Source organism: Perissodus microlepis, chromosome 14 (genome assembly GCF_051167445.1).
Source record: "Perissodus microlepis isolate ML-2025 ecotype Zambia chromosome 14, ASM5116744v1, whole genome shotgun sequence".
Classification (NCBI taxonomy): Eukaryota; Metazoa; Chordata; class Actinopteri; order Cichliformes; family Cichlidae; genus Perissodus; species Perissodus microlepis.
In genome coordinates, this window is record NC_140474.1 from 23,258,932 (window position 1) to 23,284,978 (window position 26,047).

At 39.0% G+C, this 26,047-nt stretch overlaps 1 protein-coding gene across 8 annotated transcripts in view; it reads left to right on the forward strand.

Annotated features, from left to right (window-relative positions):
- The window catches only part of kirrel3b (kirre like nephrin family adhesion molecule 3b), a 167,200-nt gene that overhangs the window by 103,095 nt on the left and 38,058 nt on the right, over positions 1-26,047 (forward strand). For 5 of the 8 annotated variants that reach the window (XM_084949822.1, XM_084949823.1, XM_084949826.1 and 2 more), the window contains exons 5-6: positions 12,068-12,237; positions 18,982-19,132. In XM_084949822.1, the coding sequence (XP_084805948.1) occupies positions 12,068-12,237; positions 18,982-19,132 (321 nt within the window). The remainder of the gene's footprint in view (positions 1-12,067; positions 12,238-18,981; positions 19,133-26,047) is intronic. The other 3 variants (XM_084949825.1, XM_084949827.1, XM_084949830.1) reach the window with 1 other exon arrangement.

A 26,047-nucleotide genomic window follows, 5' to 3' on the forward strand; every position in this document is an offset into this window, starting at 1 on the left:
CAATGAAAGGCTTCAGTTAAGAGTGAGAAAAAAAAGTGCGTTCACATTTGCAGTTTTGTGTTGTTAAACAATAATTGAAATGTAAAAACACAAACAAAGCACTACATTATCAGGAATATTTGTGGGTGTTTTCTTGTTTGTTTGTTTTGTACTACTTGAACACTAAAGAGGGCCTCCAATGAGATGACAGTGCCAGCAGTGGCCAACAGCTCATTTAAGTTTGAGACCCCTGGTCTAGAGTATGGAGAAAAAGGTCTATATTAACTCAGTCACAGTTTTAATCACTCACTCATTAATATATAATAACAATTAGTAATGTTTTGATGCATGCTCAATCATCTAGGTAAGAAAATCCCCAAAAGGTTGATTCAACTTTTTGGAACAATTAGTAATCCACAGCTCTTTTCAACACATTACTGGAACACAGTATTCGGTTGAGGCATAAATTAATCCAAAAACTAATAAATCCCTATTCGTAAAATGGCACCACTGAAGACCATGCTGGGTAATGCTAGCTAGCTGGCTTGTTAACATCTGGCGTGGGCTCTGCTGCTGCACTCAACAACGGGAAAGAAGTAAAAATGCTCCAAAATAACTTGTGACCAATAGAGGAGCTCCATCTGCTGTTTGGCTATTTTTCAGTTGTTTAAATAAAACAAAACAAAAAGAAAAAAACTGATTTTGCTGTGTTTTATGGTTGTGCTGCTTTGGGCAGTATTTTCACTGTGTGCATGGTTCAGGCAGACGTTCAGCGACGGAGCCAGCATGCTACTCAAGGCTAAAAGTTTTTTTCCCCTCATCATTTTTTCCACAAGCAGGCTTTTAAGGACCGACTCTCTAGCTCTGTGGATTTGTGTTTACAGAGACAAAGTAAAGATGTTTTGGGTTTTTTGGTTTTTCTTAGATTTTTTGGTTTTTTTTGGGAAGTTGTGTTTTATATTTTATTTCCTTTTTTTAGTGGCACCATATGTTAAAATGATCACTGACTTATTCAAAAATAATAATGATAATATCTTAATTATTAATAATTATTAATTATATAAATACAATGCTATAAGTTGAATGTATAAAAAATAATCTCTGACAAATTTCAGCCAAATCATGTTATGTTCACACAAGGCTGGGACCCATGCCTAAACTTCCCTTTCTTCCCTGTGTTTGAAAAAGGTTGTTGCTCTACAATCAAATTTTAACCAAATGAAATCTAGAGGCAGTTATACATGCTAATATTACAATTAAACTATAATACATTTTTATACATGTCTGAATCAACATCGTCAAGCTTGTCCATGTGCAGCAGCCAGACACAAAACTAAAATAAATAAATAAATAAATAGGTTTATTGGTTACCTATTAATATTAACTGATCTTAAGATTTTAATAATGTTTTTCAAGGCCAGCTCTGGGCTCACACCAAAGTATGTCTCAGATCTTCTGACACTGTGTGCGCCCGGTCGTAACCTGAGGTTCTCAGCCAAGGCTGCGCTGGCCATCCCACAATCTCGGCTGAGGACCAAGGGTGACTGAGCCTTTTCTATCAGGGCACCCACTCTTTGGAACAACCTCAGCGAAGAGATCAGATTGGCAAGCTCTTTATCGCCTTTTAAATCCCTCTAAAGACATATTTTTATACGCTGGCTTTCTCTTTGCTTCCACTTTGAGTTATTTGTTTGGTGTCTTTTATAATGTTTTATCATTTCTTCCTTCTCTTCCTTTATAATCTTTATTATTTTGTATTTGTTTTTAATTTACCATTTTTTTCCTCTTTTTAAAAAAAAATTCATTACTTTTAATATTCTTGTGCTGCCAGCTTTTCTTTATGATTATGTATTATTTCTTTAATATGATGCTAAACACCACTTTGTTTAGCCTTAGTGGCCTTGGAAATTTTCCAGGTAAAAGCTGCCTTCAGTGAAAGGATGCTCATATGGGAGCACACAGTTGCCATAAGCAGTGGATGCAAATATTTTTCTACTTTCAGTTTTATTTCACCCCACACTGTACTCCATGTGGTGGAACCTTGGCATATTCCAAGTAAATTAAAGCAATAAAGCACTATTTGCTAACCCTGAAATTTCAACCGTAAGCATCACACGGCAGCAAGGAAGTGCAGCATTTGGGTGAACTATATTATCTTAGCTAATAAGCTACGAGAAAGGGACCACCTTTATTCGTATTTGACTTATTGAGAGCGAGAGGTTTATCATACCTCCCCATGAGCCTGAATGGTAGGTGTTTGTTTAATCCCCTGGCAAGCTCAATGACTCCACAATGCGCTGCCAGGGAGAACTCCAGGCTGATCTACACACAAGGTAATGGAGGAAATATATGCAAGGCCTGTGTCACTGCAAACTCCTAGCTGTCAATTACTTGCCAGCGGTGACAGAGTGTGTCTATCAACTTGGAAGGCAGCTACGGCCACACACACGCCTATATGCGCGCACACAGACACAAATACGGCGCATAGGCATATATGCATTATGCCTAAATGCATCCTCACACCCACCAGCGCGCACACACACGCACACAAAGTCTTCCATTTCCAAATTGACAGCAGAATAAATCTAAAGCTCTCCTCTCCATCTTTTATAATTCAGTTTCAGCCCATATACATCCATGTGCCATGTCAGAGTAACTTCTCAACACTTAACTTTGATTTCTTTGGAAACACAGAACACAAATATTCATACTGCTAAAGAATAAAGTTGCATATTTCAAGTTTTCTGTCTTTTTTTCTCTTTTCTTTTCACTGAGTTTGGCCTTGTACAAAATACACATGTAAACAACCCACCCATTCACTAGAAAATGGAGCGAAAGCCTTTACTTCACTCTTATTCATTTCAGCCAATAATTAAATGGGGAAGAGTAAGGAAGTTAAAAAAGACTGACTACATCAACATTTATAAACGGTAATGAAGTCCCTTCATCGAAAAGCTTTGGCAACTAAATGGATAGTGCGCTTAAGAGTTTGCATGGCTTGCAGGCTTACTCTCAGATGCCAAAGGAGAATCAAGGTCTTGTGAATTAGTCATGAAGGAAGAGGATGGAGGGTTTCAGGTCCAAAAAAGACCCCTGAGGCTAATTATATCCCTTGCAGCTAGTTGGCACCTCTCCAGACCTTTGCTCTAATCTTTCTACCTTTGGTTGGGGACCGGTGGAATGAAAGGAAGTGGGATCACTGTTGTTTGATTAAGGTCTTTGGCTGAAAAACTTATCTAAGGTGTTTGGTTTATTTTAAATTAACTGGATTGTGGTAATTCTTTACACAAAAGAAATATGCTTTTAATGAATTGTAGTGCCATTTATTGACAGACATTTTAGTCTTTATTTTAAGTGGGGTTTTTTGTCACCATCTGCATTTACTCACTCCTTTTTTTCCCTATTCCTATTTAATGGACAGCCTTGAATTCCTTTAATTAGTTAGTTCTTTTAATTTTGAATCCTGCCTTAAAAGGACACAGTTAATTTGTAAACTCAAACAGAGAGCTTTTGGTACACTGTTCACTGTTGGCTGTTCATTAAAATTTACTAAAGATAAATTCAAAAGATAAAAAAAATGCCTGGCCACTAGGCCCAATATTGTTCATTTATCATCACCAGCTATTCTCAAGTATTTTTTTTGATCATCTATTAACCTTGATGAGATTATTTTTTGGCTTGAAGCATGGATATAAAAACAGGAGATTTTTTTAAGATGTCGACGTTATCTGGAGGAAATAAAAAAGAGTTACAAAGCTTTTTGTGTAGTAGAAAATAATCCCCCCATTCAGAAATGTTGCATCACTTGTTGTGTAACACTGGTGTCTCTGGATATCACAGTTCGTAACTTTTGTTTATTATGTACCATATGTACCAAATAATGTCAAAAAATTGGTACTCAGATGCTAAACGGATAGTGAAAAGAACTATGGGATCACATACTCATTTGTAACAGTATTGATACCAGCGCTGCTGTCGTCGCCTCCTCCAGCTGACACACAGCTTCACACAGCAGTGGTGCAGACAGACAGGCACGGAGCCCCTCCTCTCACTATCAGCTGAGCACTCAAACAGTAGCGCAACAGACTCAGCGAAGCAGCTTCAAGACTGGCACCCCGACCTTTATGAAGAAAGACCGGGGTGCTGTGTTTCTTTTAATGTAACAGATTGAAACAGAGAATAGTCTACCAGCAGCTAGACAGAAAATGCGACAGCCTACCTTAACAGCTCTATTTGATCGGCAACAAAAACATGGTGGCAAGCCACCAAAAGCACAGGAAATTAACATGGCTATAGAGCCGTGCAAGGATTGGTATTCTTCACATCTGTTTTGCCTTTTCTGTTTTTTGTATGTGTTGATAATAGTACTGAATATCTTTCCAAGTGCTGGTATCAAGTTTGAAATGTGAGTATTGTAGCAACCCTTTATTGTACGGTTTATCCAGTTACGCTTAAATAGTTGTCTGAGTGTGCAATAAGATACATTTTTGACCTTTTTTTCTCCTAATATAAGCTCTGTTATTAATCTTGCATATTTGCGCATCAGCATTTCAACATTTACATTTACAATTCAACCATATGTGGTTGATTCACTTCTGGAAGAACCAATGTGCAGTTGGTGCAGCGGTTGAAATTCAAAGCCCCCGCAGAAGATCTTTGGAAATGAAAAGCATTCATAAATACAATATTACGCTGGTCGTCTGACAAACATAATTGATAGCACGCCATTTGAATGAACCATTGTGTGCAAGATATTTGTTTTCCCTTTCCTGCATTGTTAATGTTTTGGGCCCATGCTTCAGCAACAATATTCATGTACACAAAAGCCCAAGGGTATCTTTTGTTATTGTTGTTTTCAACTGCCAAAGCTGAATCAGCCATTTCTGTGGATAAGTCTGAATTCATTATTTCTCAAGGATCACACTGCCATCTTTTTAGTAATGGAAATGAACTTTGAGGGCAGGGCTAAAAAAAAAGAAAAGAAAAGAAAAGAAAGCTACTATAGAATTAGAAGTTTTCGTGCCGAAAAACCCCACAAATTATCACAAATAGTTTATTAATGTGCATTTTAGCGTCAAGTGCTTCCTTTGAAGTATGTTTCAGTAAGTCCAAGGGCAAGTGAAAGCTTATATAGAAGACCTGTATTTTCTGTATTAGTTGCACGTGATCTTTCTTTTATTAAGATTTTGATTCTTTGTTTTTTCATTAAAGGTTAAAGTTACAGTCACCGAAGTCAGCCATATCAGTATCCTTTTTACCGGATACTGCTGTTTGAGCCACATTTTGAGGAACCCTTATTAAATTCTTTGCAGATTTCCTTGTAAGTAACCAATTTGTCTTTTACAAAAGGTAATTTAAGCCTAGCCAAGCATCTCAGTAGTATAATGAGAGATAAGGTGTCCTAAACGGCAGTCATTCTGGGAGAAAACTTGACTGTAACATTCACATTACACTGCCTTTTCTGCAACATGAGATGGGACAATAACTACATCTATGGTACGAGAGGCAGTGAGCAGGTGTGCGATTATGGCAGACAGGCTGTATGTAGGATGTTTGTTTTTTTTGTTGGGTTTTTTTTTTCCTTCTCAGCATTTGAACAGAAGGAGAAGAAATGACATGAATTCATGTGCCGCGAAACAACAGTACCGACTGTGTACAGGTGCTGAGCTAATTTGAATGCACCGCACTACTCAGTGAGTCAGTTTTCTTCAGTTGACTGTAATTCTTGTCAGCAAACTAATGATTGGCTTAAGAAAATATAACAACAAGGGCTGATAACTGCCAGAAATTTTGAATGACTGTGAGTTGGAACTTGGATTTTGACCTTGCCTAACACCCCCCCCACACACACACACACACACACACACACACGCACACATACACACACACACGCACACACATACACACCACACTCCTTAAATTCAAACATACATACATAATACACACGTAATTATAGAGCACAACTCAGCTGGGTGGTGAGAAGCAATGTCAGCACCCTCCCAATCTGTGGAGAGCAGCTTAGGGCTGCACATGGCTGCGCTGTGACGGAGCAAGCAGTGCACATCTCTGACAGCTCTGGCATCTACCCACTCCTCATCTCATCTTCATCCTTCCTTCCCTCCATTTTATTTGGCAGTGTTCGCAGAGATCATGATGCCGACTCGTGCTGTGTTTCTACACTGTACATATTAAAATTTAGCGAAAATTAGTTAGTTTGCACCTTTTGATCACCTCTCCTTACTATCCCATTGGCGTCCAGCTGCTTTCTTCCTCTACCTCTCTCTTTACTCTCTTTACTCTTCTTTGTCTTTTCTAGCAACGTATTATTTCATATTTCCACCACGGCGCCATGGATTTTCTACAAATCAGTGCTGTGCCGTTGTTTTTGCAACTGCAATCTGCCATTTTGTTTGTTTCTCTTATTTTCCTTTTCATTTCATTTTTATTCACTCTTACTTGTTCTCCTGTCTCATGCATGTGCACAGTCATGGCTGAAGATCTTCTGCTTCCAAACAGATGTACTATGACAGCACTTGAAGAGGGCCGGTGATTTGGGCCAGTGAGCCACACATGTCTCTTGTATCCACCCTGCGCTGGGTATTCCTCCCTTCTACTCTTCTGTTTTTCCTGATCTGTCTATCACAAACTCTGCAAGCTGTCGCGGCAGGGTGACAGGCAGCCCATGCAAGTATTCTTCTGGAATAGACAGGAAAGTCAGGAATCACATTGATGTTCAGGACACGTCCGCCGAAGCACAGCTGACACGTTGCCAGCCTTCCCCTCCCCTACATCGTCCAGCCACCTTATGTGGAGCTCTCTCATTCATTTGCCTCCAAATTGCTTTTCCTCCTTGCTCGCACTCCTGGAAAGCTGGGGTGCTCACAAGATTTCATTGGCTGCTTTGGAGGACTTCTCCCAGTGCTGGTTTCCTAAAAACTCAGCAGGATCATCACGAGCTAACTCTAGTGCATGCTATCACATAAATTCAAGCTGTATGTCCAGTGTTTGGATAATTCATATGTATCGTGAGACAAAAGGCAGCTTTATGATCCCCTGGGTTTATTCAAGCCCCCGTTGGAGCTGACAGACTTACTGCTTTTCACTGTTAATTACACATCAATATGCTGTGGTCTAATTGATTATACACTACCAGTAAATGATCTCACTGAATTCTATGTTTTTCTGACATCTCTTTTCTGTTTTCACTCACTCTGATAGAAGGTAGGGCATGTAGTCAGACATTTATAGCGACGCGAAGCACATAAATGAATCCTGAGACTTATGAACCATCAGATGAGGTAAATGAATGTGAGTTTTGACAGAGCAATTTGGATTTATCCCAGAAATAAATAAAAGGCTCCTTAGAACCCACTATGACATTTATGATCTGAAGCCACCGGATCAAAACACACACTCAAATCAGGCCCAAAGAAAGCTTTCAAATGATGAAAGTAATGAACTGGCTGTATCTTACAGTTAGTCTTTATCTAAATCTTGAGCTGCAGCCACTGCCAATGCTGCATGTTTGATTAATACATGCGTAAAACAAACCGCTTTGTGGCAATTCAGCAATCAGTCGTCTGCTTATTTGTATAAAACGTGTAATCACCGAAATACCTGCAAAAGTTGATGTCCGTGTGAATTCACGCCAGCAAATTTGCACAGACGAATGCAAATTTGAGAAAGCCTTGAAAGGGATTAAATTATTATCTGAGAGAAAAAAAAAACGGACAGCGTGGAGCAGAGTTTGCAATGAGTCAGCCCTGTAATTAAAGAGGAGTGATCAATCTGTACCACTGACCACACTTATGCCAAGTCCATCGAATGGCTGCAGTAAAGAGCTAATTTAGAACCATTAGGGACTGCCGAGTTTGCAAACAGCCCAGTAATGATGATGGCTGATTCAAGTTCAAGGTTTGGCCTCTGTATAACTGTCAGACCTGGCAGTCATAAGGCGATATCAGTGAAAGATCTTAGATGAAGAGAAAGATCTATTTTAATCATATTTTTTGGTCATTTATATATTCAATGAATGCTAGGTTAATTCAATTCAATTCAATTTTATTTATATAGCGCCAAATCACAACAAAAGTCGCCTCAAGGCGCTTCATAGATACAGAGAAAAACCCAACAATCATATGACCCCCTATGAGCAAGCACTTTGGCGACAGTGGGAAGGAAAAACTCCCTTTTAACAGGAAGAAACCTCCGGCAGAACCAGGCTCAGGGAGGGGCGGCCATCTGCTGCGACCGGTTGGGGTGAGAGAAGGCTGATTGGTCAGATGTTCCCAATTCCTCTGCGCCAAGTTTAACTGCATTTCTGTTTTGAATAGAACATTCTCCGTGCTCCTTTAGTGGCGATGATCACAAGTTGTGGCTTTTTTTTATTAGCACAACCAACAATTTCAGCCCAGGCTGTCACAAACTGTCTCCATATTGACACACTCTGCATAAGACCTCAAACACTGTGAAGGACAGAAAGATACAAAGGTATGCTGGATGGAGGCAGCCAGGCATGTCCTTCATCTCCTTGTTATATTCCCCATTTACCCTTTGTGTTTTCCTGGCAAGCATCCCTCCAGAGAGACATGACCTGAAACCGTACCCAGAGTGCTGTTTTCGCTGCGACTCCCTCTTCCATGTAACGGCACTATGCATGAAATCATAAACTCCTCTTGCACGGTCCACTTTGCACCTCTCAGAGGAATACGTAAAGCTGAATAATAAACAACTGGGACTATAAAAAGGTCAAAAGGGTCCATACATTTACTTACTAAAACAACCTGGGAGAGTATAACAACACTCATTACTAGAATCACCCTACGACCCTAGCTGAGCACCTATTTACAGAAAACTGATTTGTTAGAACGTATGCAAGAGAGGAAAGTTTCCTTGAATATTACGCAAAAGACCCTTTATGTGAGACTTCTAATCAGTTTAAGCTTTATATCACCTTACATGAATGTGTGCTATTCAAGCCCGAGTCCATCACTTGCAAGAAAGTGCAGATAATGACTTGATCACAGCTTTATGCGAAAACGTAGAGATGTACATCCCCGGGAAAAAAGAACTACATAAACATTTCTAAAGGACCCAAGAGTAATGGAACAGCACATGTTCACAACAAGGAAAACTCTGAATAGGTGTGCTAAGAGAAACACACCACAACTTCAACTAGGCCTTGGTAGCATGTTTTAAACAAACAGCAAAGTCTCTCTGATCGAACTGAAGGAAAGAGGCGCTTTCCTTCATGGGCTCGCTGAAAAACATGTTTTGACCTGAAGTTTAGGAAAGGTTTGAATGGTGCAACGATACAATGGGCGAAAACACAAAAATAAGCCAGCAACAGAATGATTGAATGAGAAGAGAGCCCATGACCAAGTGAGCGGTTTGACCTCAATATAGCCGATTGTTGTGCCATGATTCAAAACATTAAAAAAAAAAAAAAGATTAAGTCAAGGTATCCCTGATATAATCTTGAACTGGGACTATTTTGTATGGGAGAGTGGATCAAAATTTTCCTTATCATTTTTAAATCCATTAGCAGCTAACATCCTGTCCTGATCGAGGTTGTTACTGCTGCTGTTGTGATGATTAGCGAAAGAATCTTGGCAATTCCTAATAGCTCTTATATCCCCCCTCCATATAAAACCTTCTTGCTTGTCATTTAATTAATGTTTCAGTCATATGTGCAAAGGAACGCTGCCAGCAAACCAGTAGGTTTGTATTTTTGCAATCAACAGTCAAAGTGTCATTACTGAGCCTCACTTTTTTTTATTTATTGACAGATGGCAGAGCTTTCTGGAATAGTCCAGGCTCATAATGCTGCCTTTTTTTTCAGTCTCTTACTCTCTCTCGCATTTGCATGCCATGCTGAATCTCTATTCTTAGCAAAAGAATAACACAAAGTGATCTTTCTGACCTTGCTCCAATTGCTGATAAAGAACCAGGTGGTGACCACATTCTCACAAAGATTCTTTCTTACTTGCCTAGATCAGCACACTGTCTTGCCTTATCTGCTTGTGCTGACCTGAGATTCCTCTACCTCTCCCTACCCTCCGCATATTAATCAAGTACAGATGAAAGGGAGCCAGCCAGAATTAACACTGCCTTTCACACTCAAGTACATAATAGAAATCATTGAGTCTGAGCTGTCTTTGAAATAGCAGTTTTCCTGGTCTGATTGGTCAGAGTTAGGTCTAGCCAGAGTACAGACTTCATTGTTCCCACGCTGGTCTGAATAAGCCTTTATTTACTCAAAAAAAGTGGTAGTGATGGTTATGCTTGCAGATTATTTGATTAATAAAGATTTTTCCCATTTCCACGTTTTAATCAATAATGTTATGTAATACAATGATATTAGTCACAGTAGTATAAATCTACCCTTACACTAATCAACCACAGCATGAAGACCAAGATCTGCACGTCTTTGTCACGGGAGTGCTGTGTTACCCTTATGACCAGGCTCTATATGTGTATTCAAACTACAAAGATAGGTGACCATTTTACCAATACAACATCTTAAAATGCAGCAAACACAGCTTGAAGAACTTTTTGTCAACATAGGAATTGGTCTTTGTTTAGTGCAATTTAAAACTCTAAAGCTGCATCTGCTCAGTGAATACATGTTTCCAAGCCACAGTACAAGACAAGCGCCGCCTCTTCTTGTTCGATTATTTCCTGCTGTATCAAAAAGGGATCTGCAGACAAAAATCCCAAAATAGTCACCTTATTATTGTGCGCAGTACATTTCTGATAAACAGTATTTACCACTAACCTCAATGAGAACCTGTTTCCTGTAACTGCTTCAAAATGAACAACTGAATACTGAATGTAGTAAGCTCAGTCGGAAGGGTTTGTTTTGCATTATGTCTAATTTAATAGAGTGTTGAGTGGGAAACAAAAGTGAGTCTAAAATGCGGCGCTGGAAGTAAACAGAAATATATGCAGGGAATACAATGTTCTTCTCACTGTAAATGCAGCTATCTGGGTCTGAGATTTAACTAGTGGTGTTGTTAAAAACACATTTAGCAACGTTGAACTAAAACTAAGTTAAGTTATAACGGTTTTTTTTCAGTTATTTAAAGAGTGAGCAACAGAGCAGCATAGCTGAGTGCACGCCATCCAGCCCTAATGTTGCCATTAAAGAGTGCTTTTATACATATTGTCATTCAATGTCCAGAAAGAACCCAAATTGCATTTTCTCTGGTTTCATTCTTCTCACATCTGTTTGACAGCATAACTCTAACCCATAACAACCTTTCTTCCAATCATGATGCTATTGCACGGGAATATGGCAGCTGCCTGCAGCCTTTGATTTCATCTTGCCCCAGATCTGCATTGTAATGAGCACTCAGGTCAATCAATAATTCACTGCAGTTTCACTTATAAAAATAAAAGAGTGAGAAAACAGATCAGCACATGGGTAAAATGGGAATATGACTTTGATCAGTGCCATTAGAGACACATACAACACTGTAGCACTGCTTTTGTCCTTCTGCTGTATTTGTCAACACAGTAAGAAATAAAAGTAGGAAATGTACATCTGTGTGTCTGAATTACGTTTAATGCTGACACATATGTGCTGAGTCTGCAATGAGTGATGATAGAGTTTATTGTTGTTTAGAGAGTCATGCTGGGACTTCAGTCTGCAAAGCTTTCCTTGCTTTGAAACCACACCATTCAGTGAGTTTTCCATTAGGTGTGTGGTAAATACATTTTTCTCTGCAGTCATTACCTTTAATGAACACCTAACACTAGTTGCAGGTTTTGTTTTCTGAAGAAACCTAATTTGATACAATGAACTAGCATTTTGTCCCCTGTTGGCATCATAAGTGCACCCATTAAAAGGAAACTAACTCTGATATATAGTAAGGGTTTTGCTGTGAATTCGTAGCAGGCATTACTTTTCTGCAGTTTTGTGTTATTTGGGTCATCTGAACTTTTTGGATCATAATGCTGTACGGGTGTCAGTATGCCCAACTTTGCTATCAACATAAATATATCACACATTAAACAATAGCTTGATCTCACGTCTGCACATTTTACTAACGGCCTGTCTTTCTTTGCCTCTGTCTCTGATCAATAGTTCCTCCAGAAGACCCAGTCATCAGCGGAGGGCCAGTTGTAAGCCTAAGGGCCGGTGACCCACTCAATCTGACCTGCCATGCTGACAATGCCAAACCTGCGGCCTCAATTATCTGGATCCGCAATGGAGAGGTCCTTAATGGGGCCATGTACTCCAAGGTAAGCATAGAGGTGTGTGTCATTCCAGGTATGCAGACCAGCTGGAAAAGGGCTGTTGATGACGTGATGACGCAAGAGTGGAATTTTTTTATATTACTTGATTTGCTATTATTTGTTACTATTATTAACATTTTCTTTCCCTAAATTATACTCTACTCCAATTGGACCCTTCCGCCGAGTGACCGATGGATGGATTGCTTTTAAAAATGCAGTCCCTTGAAAATTCCGATTGCGTTTGAATTACTAAAATACGGCTTTTTTTTCTTTCTTTTTTTTCCCTCCAGTATCCAAAGCAACTCAAATAGTGGTGAGATCACAAAGCTATCCATGGCTTTGCGTTTGTCTTCAGTGTTTAGATCTTTTCCTTCAGTGGCATTTATCCCACCACCCTAAAAAACTCGACGATGTCACTTTCGCTGCTGGAATCTGTCTGAACCTTTTCATGCCACAGTATGAGTCTCAATGACAGATCACGCTTTTGATGCTGCGGTACACAACAGTGCCCATTCACACCAGCCCAATGTTTGGATCACCTGATCCCCATAGACTCTTGACTGACATTAGCCCTTAAGGCTAATCGTCCATTCAGCACTGTCATGTTCTATTTCTATTTAAACAAAGGACATAAAGAGACTCGGCACTTTAGAGCACTAACACATCCCCCGCCTTCCCTCACTCCCTGTACTGCCTCATCCCATTATCGGCTTTTTTCAAAGAGCATATAAATGCCATTGATTGGACTGTGGTACAGCACCAGGCCGTTTTGAATAAAGTGATTGCTGGAGGTGCCGTTTGCTAATACTGGGCGGGGAGTGCGCTTCCTGCCTTCACTTCCTCTCAGAGCGAAGGCAGATATGGGGACATTCTGTGCTGGTAGCTGATGGATGCTCACATGTCTGTGTTGAGGCGAATGATGTGTGTCTCTCCTCTTTTATCTCTATTGCCTAACATTATGAAGTGAGGTTGGGGGGGTCAATTAAAAGAACATGACTCCTTTGTGGATCCAAAGAGCAGTGTGGGAGACTACATCATCGTCATCCGACCTGATGGTCTTCTCATTTCCCACAGATGTAGAGGACTAATGTGAGCAGATGTGGTGGAGGATTCACAGGAATAGCTTTCCTGATGATGTCAAAAGTAATGATGGTTCTGACCCGAAGATAATTTTCCACTAAAGGCCTCAAAACCTCATTTCCACGAGCTCTTAGCAAACTATTTACTGGACCAGTGGTTAAAGAGAAAATGTATGATTAACGCCATTGCTTGGCAAAAAATGCGCGTCAGTTCTCACATGGAAGAGAGCAACTTAAATGATGCATTGCTTATCATTAGTGAGGGTAGCTTTCAGCAAATATAAACTGTGGTGTATTATGGAGGCGGCACCCCAAATAATTAGAGAGAAAAGTAAGGTGAGTGGTTCAAATGTCAAGACTTGCTTGGGCTTGAGTAAATTATTGAACAATGCTCAATTCTCAGCTCCCATCTGCTCCAGTGGAGCTGCTCAGCAGAAAACTGCAAAGGGCTGTTTGTAACACGCAGCCTCAAGGTCTGAGCTGTGCTTAGGAGGTGTGCAAATTTGCTCCATGATACATTTGTGTTGGAATGGTGCAACAAATCTTTTGAAGAACATGATGCACTTCCTTACCATAAAGTCATTCTTCACTATGTGCTTTGGTAACAACCTGAGAGTGGGAGATAGAGGATTATCTCAGTGGTAGAAGGGGAAAAGAACAAAAAAAAGGAAGGAATTATATTTTTATGAGCCATTCTTGTTCTGGCGCATGGAACACCATTTTGTATACAGTCTCTGCTTTGTCACCTTTTAATGCCAGGTAAAGGTGCTAAAGTTCATATGAAGTTGATAATATCAGTGTTAGCAGGAAACATTTTTTTTTTTAGTTTTTGTCTGTTTTTTTTTTCAACCCTCAGAAATATTTAACACAGCTGCTTTTTTAACTGTCCCTTTATTCCATTATGAGTTTTTTTCTCATAAAGCCATGGGAGGTTTGTGTAATTAGAGCACTTTATTGTATTTTAATCATCACACTCACTGCATAATGGGAAGGGAAATACTTACAAATAAAGTAACTAATTAAAATTTGGTCGAGCATTATTGTGTCGCATTTGTTTTTGTTTTGAGACAGGTGTAATGATGTAAGTCAAAGGGCTCCTTAGTTTCAACTGTACACGTAATCACTGGTTCCATTTTAAAAAGGTCTCAAAAGATTTTGACAATCCAATTAACCTCATTTATTAAACATTAAAAGTAAAGGTGAAATATAGATCACTTCAATTAATTGCATTCAACAGCTTTTGAAAAGAATGAGTTAAGTAAAAGAAACCTGTTTAACCTCAGTTACCATGTGAAAAAACAAAAGAAATAAAAGTATATATTTCATATCGTGCCAAGTTGTGTGCAATTAACTCCAGAGAAGAGGAACATTTTGTGGTGTAGATTAAAAATGGAAAACTGTTTGAATGTAAATAATTTGATCAGGTCAAAGTAATTTTGGAAGAATTATTAGAAAAATAACAATTATATATATTTTTTTACACGGTACATTTACCAGCATCACTGTGTGCCTTCAAAGTTAAATTAGGTCATCTTAATGTCAAAAAATGTAATTTAATTTTTCTTATGATTTTCCAGATTTTCCAGTTTTAATTAAGTTTATGTTGGTGTTGACAAGTAGCAAATTGCATGTAAATTTTCTCATTAGGCAAAAATTATATATAAATTTATATCTATATACAGTACTATGCAAAGGTTTCGAGACTTCCTTCATTCTCTTATACTTTGCTAGGAAAATGGGTCAAAGATTAAATAATTGATTGAAAAACAAACAAACATACATTGAAATATAGTTTATAAGGCAAAAACAGAGTTTGTACAAAGCTCGAGTTTAAAAGTCAATATTTGGTATGATCACCTTTATTCTTCAACACAGCCTGAACTCTCTTAAGCAATTTATGTAAGTAGTCTTTGGGATACTTTGTAACTTTGGATGTTGGCTGCCTTTTGTCCTGTGCTATGTCTGTTCTGTTCACTGATGATCTCACTGTTTCAGTAATTTTGAGATCCAGGCTCTGGGAAGGTCAATCCATAATTGATAGTTTTCTGTTGTGTGTTTTTCTATTAACTTGTACTGTTGCTCATTTTTTTTCCCCTTTTCTTATGGACATAGCTTTTAGATAGTTTAGTTTTATCTTAGGCCGGTTGCATCTGCTTTTGTCTTCAACTTTCTTCCAATTTCCTCTAATTTTTTGAGGACACACTGCACACCATACTGAGCTATACCAAGGTTTTAACTAATAGCTCCTTGCTGATACAAATATAATATTTTGTGCCTTTCATACTGTGTTATCTTTGAGATTTTTTATAGATCGGACTAAAGAAATGGGAACAGATTATGTGTTTTTATGACATGCACATACTATTTAAAATTGGTTCTTTGCTAAGTTTCATATCTAGACACAACACTGGTTCATTCCTTGAGTACAGAGGAAGAAAAAGCAATTTATGCTTGAATGATTCATTCATTATTAACAAACAAACAAAGGTCTGAAAATGGTCAGGCACAAGAACTGGACTGAAAATGAGTGGAAAAAGTAGCCAATGTCCAAAGAGAAACTGTGAAAGACCGTCAGAATGTCTGGAGAACTATTGCTCATAACTTCATTAAAAAAATTAGAGGTGGCTATAAACCTTTGCACTTAAATTAACTGTATATTAAATGACATTAAATGACAAAAACATTTTGCTTTTGGCTACATGTATTACAATTTGAGAAAAATACAAATAGAAGAGAGCTTCAGAGTAATCACAGTATTTCGGACTAACAGTAGATGAACTTTTCTGGTATGTATGTCAAGTTTCATTTTAATAAATTATTAATTAGGTTCATGTATTTTAATGACTAGTTAACTAAATGGATATTCTTTTTGAAACCACTCACTAAAGAAAAGCTCATAGTTCATTCTTTCTCTTTCTCTCCATTACCCATTTCTTTTTTACATGCAGCCACTTAGGGAAAGATTAGCTTCCAGAATTTTTTATGCTTTATGCTGAGGTGATCTGTCTTCAGTATGGACTGTTACTTTCTTTCCTAGATACATTTGGCTGCTCAGAGTTATGTTTCACTTGGGATATGCATTACTTATAACACTCGTGATTTTGACATGTGTCTGAATTCATTCTAAGTCAGGGTTCTCCCTTGTTATTAATACTGTTTCTGATTAATTTGGTCGACGCACTTTATCCAGACCTTAAAACCTGGTCTCAGTACTGGGGTTGTGCTATTCTATGTTAATGAAGCATCGTAAACCACTGGCATATGATTTTCTTTTATTTGTTTGTTAGTTTGGATTTTTTTACTTCTCCATCAAACAAACACGCTCAGAGCTGCAATCATCAGTCTCTATGGATATAAACAGTTAAGTTTATATCCATAGAGCTGTTATTGGACATCGTTCAGTTCTCAGGCAACCTATTTGAGTAGATTTCTTTTGTTTGCTTGCATGCTTGTTTTCCAAACCGGTCTGCTTCTGAGAAGTCACTTTCATGTTAGGTTAAAGCTTTGATTGGCAGTCACAGCTTTACATTTAGCTTTTATGTAGGTATTGCTATATTAGCTGGCCAGGGGCCTATCTAGCTGTGATGCTGTTTTTGTGAGAAAGAAGGCTGTCTGTCTCTTAAATGAAAGCCACAGAAAGCACGGTATACCCCTACTTAAGCCAGACCAAATTAGTCTACAAAGCAAGGAAATATTAGACCCCAGTAAAATGAGAGAAAAAAAGACATACTGAGATGCCCATCTTGAAACTCCAGCTAACATTTATTAATAACCAATTTTCACCTTTTTTGTAACCCTCTGGAGGTCAGAAATTACCTAGTACCTAGTAACTATAGCTTAAAAAAAGCCGACTCATTCCCTCTCAGTCCGGTTATTTTGTCATTCATCCCCTGCCATGGTAAAAATATTCTTCACATGGCTTTAGGAGATGAATATAAAAATTTATCAAATTATAATGTGGCATGGTGTTGAATTCAATGCTGCAGCCAGCTAACCCCTTTTCTAAGATTAATGACTTCAGACAGGTCCAAAGCGACGAGGGAAACAATCCTGATTGTGTCAGAAAGGATATTACATTGACATATCCCGCGTCTGACAGCCAATGTGTTCTGCTTTAGAAGTGACTCATGCACAGTTATGAATTTCATCACATGGTTCTTCACATACAAATGGGCTTCCCACAAGTATGCAAGGGATCTAATATCCCATTACAAGAGAATACTTTTTTTTTCCCGCATCAGTAATACAGAGTTTCTAATCTCAAACGCGTTTAGTAGATACTCTTCCCTGACGTATTTTAATTTGATCAGAGTCTTTTCCTGGAAATGCCTAGCCATGAGGTTTTACAACTTCCATGACATTTTAATCATGCTATTTACAATATAGTATGCTTAAGTGAGAAAGACAGCATAAATGTGGATAATTAAAATGTTCACATTAAGTGCAGAAATGAATGGTTAATTACCACTGGTTTGTACTTTGGCAATGAATCTCAGTTTGACTCAGGAAAATGATTAATGGGTACTGGTAATGGTAGATGGAATCTATATGTTGCATTTTAGTACAGAGTACTAAAAACTTGCAAAGTTTTAGTTATATCATTTAAACAGCATACGTTATAAATCTAAATATACTCAACAGCCTGCAGTAGTTAACTAACGGCTGAGTAGATGTAGGATCTGATCATCAGTATTTTTCTTATTGAATGGTTGGCTACAAAATTATACAAAGTTAAGGGCAAGTACTGGATGTATTTTTGGGGGGTAAAACCAAAGTTACCAGTGCAGTAAAGCAAGTCAACTGAGCTTCTTCTGGTCAACGTAGGAGTAAAATATTTTGGTGTTCTTCAATAGGAAGGTCTTTTTTGTGTCTTCAAGAAATGCAGAGCAACAGTGAGCCTGCTTTAAAAAGATGGCAGGGAAATGCATCCTGACTTTGTGGTTGACCACACTGTGCCCTGTTGCCCAAGCAATTTGTTCTAGTCAGTGACTTTGTTCTGTCCCGCACTGGTTAACATAGACTCCCAGAGCCCTCCCCTGAGCGTTTGAGGGAGCGTGAGAGCTACTGAGCGCTACCAACTGATTCCAGATGGCTTCCACAATGTAGGGCTCAGAGGATGAGCGCTGAAAAGAAGATTGATTTCCTTTGTGGAGTATGACAAGCCATGCACTAGAGCGCAGCTCTCCAGACACACAAAAGCAAACTCAAGAAATATATTTCTACTTTTTTTTTTATATCAATCTGCTTTGCAGTAAAACTACAGCCTAGAGTGTTCTGAGGGTTTGTCTCTGGATCCCCAAGGGAGTAGATTTGTGTATACATAAATTTTCTGCCTTTTTGCAACAATTTTATACCTTTTCCATCAAAGCTTATCAAGCAAAGCGTTTCTTCCGCCTCTTTTCTCTGTTTGTGCGTCACTTAAACAATTTATAATCCCAGCTTGAATTGGGACTGTTGAAGATACAATCCAATATCCCTCGGATTCTGCAGCATTTGGAGTTCAGTACTCTGCTCAGCATAAAAATAGCTCAGGTTCTATTTATTGATTATGATAAAGCCAATCCAAGGTCCCACTATGGTAATCCATTAGAACAACAAAACAAACTTGGCATAGATTTAGAGGCTTAAGCATTCATCCACAGAACTGTCTTAACTTTGCTCTGTATTTCTTCCCTCTTTGCAGACCTTGCTCCGGGATGGCAAGAGGGAAAGCACCGTAAGCACACTCTACCTATCGCCTTCCAACATTGAGACAGGTCAGCAGATCATCTGTAAGGCCTCCAACAAGGCAGTCCCCAACGGCAAGGAGACCAGTGTCACAATTGACATTCAGCGTAAGTATACCACTTCTTCTTCTCTCCGTTATTCTGATCTGTGAAGACCTTTTTCGTGAAAAATATCGGTGGGCAAAGGGTCAGCTAAAAACGTGCATTTCTAAATATATGAGGAATTTCTCACATGTAGAGTCAAGACACTGTCAAATACCTACGTGGCTAACAGTGTGAAAATCAAGCATTCATTTTCGGCTCTGGTGAATATTTATAATTGGTTTCCATTTTTACTTACATATAGTAATCCAGCGTATGGATTGGTGCTGTATTACTGTTTTTCTTTTTTTTCCATTTGTTTGTTCTGATGCAACATCAAAGGCGCCGTCTATCTAAAATGAATGGAGCCTCCTTTTTTTGGTCCATCTACCTACCTGCTGTGGCACTGCCTGTTATGGTACTGTGCGAACTGTATCCACCTCTTTTATTTCCATGCTCATGCCATCAATCTTTTTGATGAGAACATCTACAGTTCCCCTCTAAAATAGGCAAAGTAAGCCCAGCGTGTAAAACACATTCAGCCTCAATTGTCAGGGAATCTTTTTTCGATCAAGAAGCATTCACAGTAAGAGAAGGGCTCTGAACAAAGGGATTTTGCATCACTCACAACCCCTTCAACACCATTAAGTATGACTAATAAAGCAGAAAATGCTATTTAGAGAGCCATTATGACTGACGGCTCCATTCTTTTCATTATGCACACCACAAGAGGCAAGCATGGCAAGAGCGGGCACGACACGATCAGGCCAACTCAGGCGTGGGGGTAAAAAATGATTAACAATTGTTAGTGTTTGCAACTCTTTCAGTTTGCCTTCTTCATTTTTGTCATGCAGTCAGAGAGGGAAGTCATCCCACATGTAAACTGATTTGTCACCATGTATAATGATGCGTCTGTGATAAATGCTTGCCATCATAGCATCATCCTCGCTTCTGAATGTATGATTTAACCCTGAAAAATGAGTGGAGCAGGTTTCTAATTAGCATTCCAAAATGTGCTCTTTACACAATTAAAGCTCCTGAAAACATTTTTCACAGTGTGAGATCAAACCAAGCGACAGCAGAGACTAATTGTCAAGATTCAAATTGTCTCCCACAAGGCTTAGGCTCTTGTCTCCCTCGTTCTCACCTCCCCCGCCCTCTCCCAGATTTGACAGGTAATGTTCAGCACAGTTCAGCAGAACCTACAGTTTGTGCTGAGATCCGCTTCTAAATTAAGTTGCAACTGAAATAAAACTTGCTTCAGTTGAACTTTGATTAATTTGTGCTCGATATCAATCTGTTTAATTTCAGTGCAGCCTTATTTGGTTGCAAGGGTTCTGGCTTAGCAACAACATCTGTAACACAAGTGCAAAAAGATTATGCTTTAAAGACCTGACTATTCACCAAACATGCTGTAAATCTAACGTCTTCAGAAAAGTGTTAAAGACAGGAATGGAACATTATAAGGCGGTGCCGTCACACTAAAGTTCTTTCCTTATACAAGAGGAAATAAACACAAGCTGTGCTCTAATTCAAGTGCTTGATCTTCCTCAAAGCCTAGTCCATAAAGGACAAGTTAATTACCAAGACACTGCCCTCACATGACAAAGTTTCAACAGCAGGAACTGCCAATATCCAGAATGATAAACATTAATTAGCATCATACAAGTACAGTGGTTGTTTTTATCAGTAACTCATAACCACCTTAGCTGGGTCGATGACTTCACTGTATGATAATTCCTCTATTCCCTTTAATTGTCTCTCGACCTCATGAGTTTCTACTCAGAAACTGCACACATTGGCTCTCTCTCTCTTGCACAGACACACAAATACACCTTCAGCAGTGTATGTGCAGACACGGTAGCGCTATCTTTTGTTACTTTGTTTCTTGAGGGCAAAAAGTCTGCTGGAATGTCATAATGCAGAAAATTGCAGAGGACTTCACTAGTTATGTTCTCCATATGGGTTTCTCGGACACATTTTGCGGGGATTTTAAAATGGATCTGGGATTTGTGTGTTTGTTATTGCTTTGCTGTCTTGTGTAGAAGTACATACTTTGCAGGGAGTCCACACCACAAATGAGCAAATAGCAGTTTGTAGTGGGAAGAAAGGTACAGTCAGGCGATGGGTTACACAGGAAAGAGTGAAACGTCTGCCTTCAGTAAGTGTACAGGACTGCTGTACATCGCATCGCATGAAACAAAGCGCAGTGTAGTGGCAGCAAATAAGGAAATAGTGACAAACAAGAAAGCTAACACCCAATCCTGAACAAATCTTATGTTTTAGATGTAACCAAATATCCCATGACCGTGATACCTGAACACAGCAGCCATACAGATATACGATGATCCTTTTGTATTTGCGTGCATGCTTTTGATTTTGTTATACTAACAATAGTAACTTGGTTTAATGAATCATAATGATGATATGTTCAAACAAGAGAGCATGTTACTTCTTATTCGGAGCAAGAGTGATATTAGAAGGCGAACCTGTTTCTTCATTCCACGGTAATATTTTTTTAGTGAGACTTTTCTCAGAGAAGCTGAAAGCCATCACCCTACCTATCAAGGCAAGGGTTCCTTCAGGAGCTTCCTGTCACCTTATGAGTTATATGTAACTCTGCAGTTTCTGCTTTACAGTTGTTCTTGGGTGTTCTATTTTAGAGGAAAAACCAGGCATGCGTAAGAATGTAATACATGTTCATAATTGTTTCAGAGTTAAGTGTTTGTAGAAAAAATGCAAGGCAGACACTGATGATTCAGTACTGCACCTCTTTAAGCTGAGTATGATCAAGTGTTGCTGCATTTCCTTTGACTTCCATAACATTGAACTGTATCTGGATTCTACTTTTAAACCAGGGTCATGTGAATGTCACTCAAAATGTAAACAATTAAGCCTATGTGATGTTCTTAAATAATATAAAATTACAATTATTTTTTTGAACTCTGATTACATTGTTACCGTTATGCTTTTTTGTACTGATATGCTGTCACTGTTGCTGTATTTTTTTAGGTCCTTTGTGAAATTTGTGTCCAGCATTCGCCCTCTTGAAATTGCTGTGGTTGGGCCGTGTGGAGAGTTAAAGAAGCAGAATAGCAAATTAAGCTACCGATGTGAAGCTCATAACATTTTATTTTCACATAGCATAGTAAGCATTAAGCCTTTGAGTATTAGCACATAAGCTGCTGTTTGTTAAGATGGCTATGACTGCAATGCTAATGTTCTTAGAAAGACAATACAAGTTTTCATTAGCTGGTAACAACCATCTAATGGACTAATATTTGCTGCATATTATGAGAACTTACATTGAGGGGGGGTTGCATGTAAACTCCAGAGCCCCCCTAGTTCATGGCCAGGACCCTGTTGGTGTAAGGCAACAGCACTACGACTGAGCTTCTGTGTTCAAAATAAATAAACAGCCTCAACCTGGAAGCCTGGCTCTCATAGAGAGACCTGTTTACCCAGCTGCCAAGCCAAATATTAGTTCTGCAAGTCCACAAAGAAAACTGTCCCACTGCCTATTGCCTTTAATAAGGTATTTAAAAGTCATTTAAAAATGTAGCAACACTTAATGACATTTTAATGACTAGTCCAAATTGAACCAATTTACTCTCAGGTCAGGGAAACTGTAATTAATAATAGTTTCATAACAGCTTCATGACAGCCAACGTTAGAAGCAACCACATAAGACAAAGTTATGCCAGGTTATGTTGTCTTGGTTGATATCATGTTTCTATAACTGATATGTGAAACAATGCCAGCTTTGCAATGCAAATGAGGTAACTGAATGATATTAATGACAAACCTAATGACAAATATTTATATTTGCTTTACTGTAACTTTATTTTTCTGATCGAAAATAAAAAAATAGGAGTGGAAATAAAATAATCTGGTCTGAAAAAAATCTATGATGGGTAAAAAAAACAACAAAAAACAGAGAGGATGGAGTCCAGTTCCCACTAACTGGAACTGCTGAAAGGTTATTATGGATCTTTTTGTCAAGCGATGCCAAAAAGCCAGAGATATAATGTTTTTCAATTATTTACCTGACACTTCATGCGATAGCTGTTTATTGAAAGCAGTGAGATAAAACGGATATTGATGGTCTCGACTCATTGTCAGTAAGACAGCAAATTAACAAATATCCTCAATTAGCAGTGTATTCACCAAAAATGTAGATGTCTCTGTACAGGGAGTGCAGAATTATTAGGCAAGTTGTATTTTTGAGGAATAATTTTATTATTGAACAACAACCATGTTCTCAATGAACCCAAAAAACTCATTAATATCAAAGCTGAATGTTTTTGGAAGTAGTTTTTAGTTTGTTTTTAGTTCTAGCTATTTTAGGGGGATATCTGTGTGTGCAGGTGACTATTACTGTGCATAATTATTAGGCAACTTAACAAAAAACAAATATATACCCATTTCAATTATTTATTTTCACCAGTGAAACCAATATAACATCTCCACATTCACAAATATACATTTCTGACATTCAAAAACAAAACAAAAACAAATCAGCGACCAATATAGCCACCTTTCTTTGCAAGGACACTCAAAAGCCTGCCATCCATGGATTCTGTCAGTGTTTTGATCTGTTCACCATCAACATTGCGTGCAGCAGCAACCACAGCCTCCCAGACACTGTTCAGAGAGGTGTACTGTTTTCCCTCCTTGTAAATCTCACATTTGATGATGGACCACAGGTTCTCAATGGGGTTCAGATCCGGTGAACAAGGAGGCCATGTCATTAGTTTTTCTTCTTTTATACCCTTTCTTGCCAGCCACGCTGTGGAGTACTTGGACGCGTGTGATGGAGCATTGTCCTGCATGAAAATCATGTTTTTCTTGAAGGATGCAGACTTCTTCCTGTACCACTGCTTGAAGAAGGTGTCTTCCAGAAACTGGCAGTAGGACTGGGAGTTGAGCTTGACTCCATCCTCAACCCGAAAAGGCCCCACAAGCTCATCTTTGATGATACCAGCCCAAACCAGTACTCCACCTCCACCTTGCTGGCGTCTGAGTCGGACTGGAGCTCTCTGCCCTTTACCAATCCAGCCACGGGCCCATCCATCTGGCCCATCAAGACTCACTCTCATTTCATCAGTCCATAAAACCTTAGAAAAACCAGTCTTGAGATATTTCTTGGCCCAGTCTTGACGTTTCAGCTTGTGTGTCTTGTTCAGTGGTGGTCGTCTTTCAGCCTTTCTTACCTTGGCCATGTCTCTGAGTATTGCACACCTTGTGCTTTTGGGCACTCCAGTGATGTTGCAGCTCTGAAATATGGCCAAACTGGTGGCAAGTGGCATCTTGGCAGCTGCACGCTTGACTTTTCTCAGTTCATGGGCAGTTATTTTGCGCCTTGGTTTTTCCACACGCTTCTTGCGACCCTGTTGACTATTTTGAATGAAACGATTGATTGTTCGATGATCACGCTTCAGAAGCTTTGCAATTTTGAGACTGCTGCATCCCTCTGCAAGATATCTCACTATTTTTGACTTTTCTGAGCCTGTCAAGTCCTTCTTTTGACCCATTTTGCCAAAGGAAAGGAAGTTGCCTAATAATTATGCACACCTGATATAGGGTGTTGATGTCATTAGACCACACCCCTTCTCATTACAGAGATGCACATCACCTAATATGCTTAATTGGTAGTAGGATTTCGAGCCTATGCAGCTTGGAGTAAGACAACATGCATGAAGAGGATGATGTGGACAAAATACTCATTTGCCTAATAATTCTGCACTCCCTGTATATATATATGCTGGTAACCCCTGTTGGATGTCTAGTTGTGAGTAAATACCACAATTAATTAATGAACAGTCTCACTTCTTTTCCCGCCTAGACTTATCTAATTGGCCACATTAGTGAGACGATACGAATGACAACAAAAGTAATTAAAGCGTTCTCATTCCCTCTGCCGCTCTCAACATTTGCCATTCTGCCGGCTTCTACGCTCAGGTACCCTTTTTCACTAATAGCGTAATCGAAACACGACCCAGCGCACTGCTCTACAGCCTAAACCCGTCTAAAACCCAATGCATTTACCAACCTTTCTTTTCTTTTATCATTACTGAAATGATTTACACCCACTTCAGCATTTTTTTTTTATTCCCTTCAACATCCATGTGCTATCTGACCCAGGTTTGGACAAATTTGCATCTAAATACAGTGCGCGCTGGTGATGTTGCCAAAATGAGAGGGATTTAGAGCCAACAGAGGCGATTCACAATCCTGGATAGACTGCTGACTACAGTTGTCCATACAAGTCCATTAGCTGACTTTAATTATTTGATAGCAGAAGGGTGGCTACCCCCGATGCTGTTTTCTGCAGCAGCATGACTGAACTTGCAATACGCTCTTTGGACTTAGATCAGTAAACTCCCCTACCCTTCCATCATATCACTGCAGCGAAATACGATTCTGGTGCCACAGTTTCATGTCCCGCTGGTTCCCACTCATCAAACTATTTAAAATATTCCTCAAACATTTTCTAGTCCAGTTGCATACTTTGCAAAGCAGTGCCCCACATAGAAATATGCTTTGAAACACATAGGCTAGTGGGAAATTAATGCACAAGGGACGGGTAAAACCAAGGTTTTCCATGTGTTTGCATTGCAAACAAGCTGAGCCATGTGGGGGAAAAATGAATGCCATTTGTTGAGACTAATTAATAAAGAACATGCAGATGTGCAATTGGGGAGGATTTGTTTTGGTAGCTTGCTTTGCTACATGCTCTCCGTGCTTAATTAAGCAGATAATGGCAAATTTATCTGAGAAAGAATTTGTAAGTGAGAAGGACTGAGTAAAAAGGTAAAGGGGCACAAAAATGCTCTGAATTATGATGCATCTGCACAGAATTATCTTCCTTATATGTTAAGCTGTGTGAAGATATCGTTTCTAAATGTTACATTTTCATTACCCCAAACACATCACAGATGC